This window comes from Idiotropiscis lumnitzeri, chromosome 14, assembly GCF_059441095.1.
Source record: "Idiotropiscis lumnitzeri isolate Australia: NSW breed Sydney's pygmy pipehorse chromosome 14, RoL_Ilum_1.0, whole genome shotgun sequence".
NCBI classification, from domain to species: Eukaryota; Metazoa; Chordata; class Actinopteri; order Syngnathiformes; family Syngnathidae; genus Idiotropiscis; species Idiotropiscis lumnitzeri.
In genome coordinates, this window is record NC_142404.1 from 7,520,053 (window position 1) to 7,526,052 (window position 6,000).

At 43.3% G+C, this 6,000-nt stretch overlaps 1 protein-coding gene across 4 annotated transcripts in view; it reads right to left on the reverse strand.

Annotated features, from left to right (window-relative positions):
- dachd (dachshund d) overlaps positions 1-5,134 on the reverse strand; it is a 134,864-nt gene extending 129,730 nt beyond the window's left edge. For all 4 annotated transcript variants that reach the window (XM_088315572.1, XM_088315571.1, XM_088315570.1 and 1 more), the window contains exon 1: positions 4,224-5,134. In XM_088315572.1, the coding sequence (XP_088171698.1) occupies positions 4,224-4,813 (590 nt within the window). In that variant the 5' untranslated portion in view covers positions 4,814-5,134. The remainder of the gene's footprint in view (positions 1-4,223) is intronic.
- Positions 5,135-6,000: the final 866 nt, after the last annotated feature.

The window sequence follows — 6,000 nt, forward strand, 5'->3', positions numbered from 1 at the left end:
GCTTAACCTTCAGGGTGAGTGAGGCGGGACCATGATTGTCAATTAACTGCAACATTGCTGCGCCTTTCTTGGCAACAACAGACCAATGAGAGAGATGCGATATCGTTAGGCCCACCAAACAGCTCGCCTCCCCAGCACCACCACCGCCGCCACCTCCTATGTTATAATAACCTTTCAGCGAGTTCAAGTGTCACACAGCAATAAGAACCTTTTTCCATCCCACCGCGGGGAAAATGAAAAGGAAAACAAGTAGCTGGAACAGAGGGGCTCCTGGAGGGCCGCTCATAATGTAAGGGAGATTACTGAACCTAGATCTGTGTGTGTGGGGGGGGGGGTGCGTGTGCCTGTGCGTGTGCGTGAGTTTAAGGGAAAGGAAAGGAGGCACAGGAGACCCCTTTAGAATATGAAGAGGTCAACAAAGACTATTTTCCTTAAGATTAACAATAATTACCAAGTAGAAAAACACAATGCACCCCGAAAAGGCACATGCTGTAACACCACATCAAAGCCATCGGGAAAAAAAAAACGTAAATGACTTCCACTAATGTCGAAAAATGCCAAATTTTTAATCAGCGTTGAATTGTGTAGATGCAAATGTTATTTGCTCATCTAGTGGCTGAGAGCATTTATTTACTAAATTGAAGGGAAGAACGGGTAAGTTGCTTCCTGGAAGGGAGGCCTTGAGTTGTATAACTACATGCTATTGTTAGTAGTCCATTTTTTTTTTTAAATATTCAGACTCAATCTTAAACATCTGCTTTACAGATACCGCATCGTATCTGCGGGCAGTGTGTGTCGTAATACAGCGCCACCTGGTGGTCGCAATCATAAGGAAACTAGCCATTGTCATCTATAATTTGTTTTAGGAAGGAAGTGAAGACTCCCGGCGTCTCTTTGGGGTGAGGATCCGTATGTACAAGGAGTCAGTATACTAAGACGGAACAATTTGGAAAATTAATTCAATGGTGATTTTTTTTTTCTGTCAATATTGTGATTGAATATGCAATTATTTTTTTGAAAGTCTTCCTCCTATGGATTTTTTTAGCTTAGGTTTAGCTTAATTTACTTGTCTTTTAAGCGTTCACTATGGCAACTTTAACAAAATGTTACCTTATTATTGTGGCGTAAACATAAGTCCAAAGTCTTACAACAGTAGTGCTTGCTCACTTGAACTTTTCATCCCGAAACATTGTTAATATATATATATATATATATATATATATATATATAGATATAGATATATATATCTATATATATATAGATAGATATATGAAGCCCACCGACTGTGCGAAATAAGGCATTTTGGTTTCTCAATCACAGCATTTGTGAGTTTACAATTGCATTGCGATGTTAATTTAAATTTGATTAATCAACCCAAACTTTTACTACGTCATCTTTTCACACATTGTGAGTTGTGGTAAATAATATTGATTACTGTAAATTTTTAACATGTTATTTTGTTTTAACTCCATCAAAGCTTATCAGCATTACCGATGCCACGTTGTTGCTGCGGTAATGATGTTTATCGCGCTACAGCCAAATGTTTTTTTTTTTTTACTTAGGGTGTGGCATTTATAATTAAAAGATGGTTTTAAACTGACTCAAAGTTATTAAGTACCTATTTTTTTTAAACTCACACTGCCTCATCCTGAAACAGAATCTAATTCAGTAACTTTACTGCTATCCTAATTGCAACAATAAACATCACTGTCCAATGAAAAGTACACTTTTTTTCAAACATTTTTTCCTGTGTTAGGGATGAAAAGCAAAAGAGCTGGATATGATGTACATTCTTGTTACTAACATTTTAAGACATTTACGACAACATCCCAAAAGAAAAGCTGCAACGTACTGAGTGACATGAATCCAAATTATTTCTAAAAGAGGCAACAACCAGTGACGGCCTAATGTCGAACTGTGTTGCTTCAGCACAATAGACAAGTGAGCAGAGGGGGGCTTAATAGCTGCATGTGAAAAAGTGCAACCCCATTGTAGTCGATACACAAGTATTATTCACCTCATTGTTGCTTAAATAAAGAAGAGTAGCAAATGATGTGGGGGCGAGACTATTTCCAGAGGATACTTTTTCATCTGACGGGTGGGAGGAGGAAGGGAGGGGGGGGGCGGGCAACCTGTTTACACAAACTGACCATCTTGTCAGCGGCAGTTCAATCAAACGCTAACACACCCACGCGCGCGCACACATCCCCAGCAAATAAAATCATTGTAAGCAACAGAAGCCTTTTATCCAGCAGATGCCTCTCGCACGTGATGTAATTCTCCAAATGGGACAAGCGGCCGAACGGACGCTCGGGCGGGCAGGCCTCTTCTTGACTGATTGATTTGGAGCCCAGCACCGACCCGCAGGACCTGCCGGCTTTCACAGACAATTACAGTGCTGTGTCCATGTGCCCCGTAATAGCTCGGCACTTTAGCGTCATTAAAGCGGCGCGAGGCACTGCATTATCCTTTAACCCCCCCATCACCAATCTACCAAAACGACACACGCAAACACACCTACACATTGACATGAAGAGGCTGTGTCACCACACAGGAAGTGGCTGACGCATGTGTGTCAAGATTTGCCCATTTTAGCTGACAAAGTTCACTGATATCTAATAAGAGTCTGATGAGGGGACCTTGGCAACCCGAGGCCCCCGGGATGACAGACAGCAATAGCTTTAAAGGCCTAATTTCGACAAAAAATGTGTGGCGGTAGACGACCACAATGTATCTCAAGGGACTTTACGCCAAATGTTTGACTCTGCATAGTGCAGCCGTCATCTACAAAAAGGCACAAAACGCATCTGCAAATTTTTAATTCAATTATAAAACAATAAAACTCAAAACAGCTAACCCACTTATGCACATAACATAATAATAAACACATTTGACTGTAAGACCTTTTTCTGAACATTGAATATTTATAAAATCTGAAAAAACACCCTAAATTAACATTATATTATATTTTTTTAAAAATGTAAAAATGCATCATTTAGCAATGTTTTCCCTCATCGACATGAAATTCCTGTGTGATAAAAAGAGTGAGTTAAGCGGTAGTCAACATCTTTTAAGATGACCAAGTGTCTCCAAGTGTTTATAACTAGACCGCCACCTTCCCATCATATTTGCATTTCCAGCTCATCTCCGTGGAAACGGTTGCAGGGGGATCGATACGGAATCAATCACAGTGACAGGTGAGATGGTCAGTCTGACCGGCGTATGTGAGAGAGACAGGAATAATCAACTATTGATTTGGGGGCTTTTAATCACGTCATATTAAAACATATGGAGGTCCAAAAATATTTTGATTGCTAATATGGAGTGATGTATTAATTTCCTCCCCTGTGCATGTGTGTGGGGGTGGGTGTGTGTGTGTGTGTGTCACTGTGTATCTGTGGCGAGTTTTCTACAAATGGAGGCTGTTTAATTGAGGATCGTTAATCTCTCATCATAATTCCTGGCATGTGCACGTGCTACATTTGTAATCATTATTATGGAGTGGACTGGCAGTCAATTATAAAAATACTATTATACATTTTCCTTCGCAATTGAATGTGAAAGATTTGTGTCACTGGAAAAAAATGATTTTGTATTTACCACAATTAAATGCATGGATGGAATAATTTGATAATTAATTACACACCACCGTAGCTCATGAGAATTTGGATTTTGGAGCACTAGGGTCACTTTTGAAGTCGCGTTATACCAGTGGAATGTAAAAATTGTAACTTGTTGGAGAAATGCTTGCCTGCTTCCTGACCACTGTAAACGTGCCCTTGAGCAAGGCACCATCCCAACTCCCCAACAGCCCCGTTTGTGAGCATGCTTCCATGTGTGTGATTTGGTTCTGTGTGTTGTGTGCTAAAAAATATATATAAACTTCACAATGTAAATTCAAGTTATTATTGAAGGATTACATTCAATACAATAAATTAAATGCAATTCGATTAATCCCTGAGGTGATCTTTTTTGTTGTTGGGTTTTTTTTTTGGTCAGGTCAAAACTTTTGTCAAGTTTTTTTTCTGAAAGTCAAAACTTTCATGCACGCTTCAAACAACCTTTTCAGAGCCAACATCATGCGCGTGAAAAGCGGGAAAACATGCACAAAAGCAGAATCCCGTGCGCTTTACGCGCGAGAAGCGCGGACCACAGTGCCCCCCCCCACACACACACATACACACACTCGCGCGCGCACGCAAGTCACCACTTCTTTCACTCACCTGGCGTTCGTGCAGTCGTTGTAAAGCGTTTCGAAGTCCTTTCTGGAGATGAGCTTGCATCGGTTGACGCCGGGCTGGATTGCGCCGAGCCCGCGCAGGATTCGGACTTGCTCCACGTTGCACACCACCGGTGTGATCTCCAGCCTCTTGAGCTTCGTGTAGACGGTGTGCAGCCCCCCCACCAGGTGCTTGAGGAACAGGTCAAACGCCTGGGGAAGGCAGATGAGCTCGCAGCCGTCCACGGTGAACGAGGCCACCTTGGCCCCGCGCAGCTCCACCATCTTACACTCGTTGTTTTGTGGGATGTTCTCCACGGGCGACGGCGTGGAGTAGACTGGTTTGCCGGCCGCCGCGATGCCCGCCGGGCTGCCGGCGGCCAGCAGCTCGGAGCGGAAGAGCGTCTGCGCGGCTCCCACCGCGGCCGGCAAGGGAGGCAGCGAGGAAGAGGAGGACGGAGACGGAGAGGAGGTGGTCGACGGCGGCGACGTGCTGATGCCGGTGCTGCTGGAGATCGCGACCGGGAGCGGAGGAGGAGGCGGCGGAGGGACCAGTGAAGTCGGCGGGAGGAGAGCAGCCGGGACGGCGGCCATGGTCACCTTACAACGCTTCGAGGGGAGGGTTGGGGGGAGGGGGGCTTACGGAAGAGTAGCCGAAGTTCAAAGTGTGCGAGCCAGCCTGGCCGAATAAAAGAATCCACCGGAGTTCGTTTTGTTGTGTTTGGAGCTCCTCAGATAAGTTGCGTGGAAGTTGGGGCACCAAAAAAGAAGAAGAAGAACAAGAAGCGAGAGGCGTGAGTAGTGCGTGATGGGGGTAGAAAGGAGGAGGAGGAGGTGAATGAGGAGGAGGAGGAGGAGGGGGGCAGGACAATGATCAAAGATAGGAGGAGGAATGACAGCAGGAAAATGAGCTGAAAAGTGAAGCTCGGTTCGCTGGATGACTTGTTGTTGTCACACGGTGCGGGAGGGGGGTGGAGCTTGGGGACAGTGCAACAAAAAGCCTTTAGAAGAGAATACACGCACACACAAACGTACAATACACACGCAACGCATGCTCGCTCCTATCATGAACACGTGTTTAAACAAGTGCATGAAACGTTTGTTTCCAAACCACCCGACTGTGGTTTCTAGGAAAGTCACAATAAGCGATGTTTACTCGTGTATTTATTTTTGGTAGCTCAGGATTTCTCAATTAAAAGTTTAAAGGGGAAAGTATTCAACAGCGTGGATTATACTGCCGTTTAAGTCTAGATATTAATTAATAACACGAAAAACACACTTTGCATAGATAGACGCACGCAGACAAAACTATGAGCATTTACATTTTCAAACAAGTGCAGGAAACGCTTGTGAAATGTTTCCATGTGGGTAACCCTTTTTTTAATACTCATTTTGCAACACGGACTTCATCAGGGGTTCTGCTTCTATAGTTAAAAGGTAAAAAGTGATGCTTTTACACTCAATTCATGCTCACTCTTATTATGAATAAGTTCCATTCACCTCTTATGCACCCACTCTCTCTCTCACACACGCTCACACACAAACACGCACGCGCACATAGACGGTCCTGTTATGAATATGTTTTAAACAAATACATGAAACGTTCGCTTAATGTGTCCATTAACCAAAGCACTAAAATCAAAGTGTTTTGTTTTATCAAGTATATTTTTTATTTTCTACTTTCAGTATTTATACAAGCCATGGAGTAGAGCAGGGGAACTAGTCCTACATTAAAATTTAAATCAAAACAGTATTCAAGTCCTATTGTGCAGCATGCATTA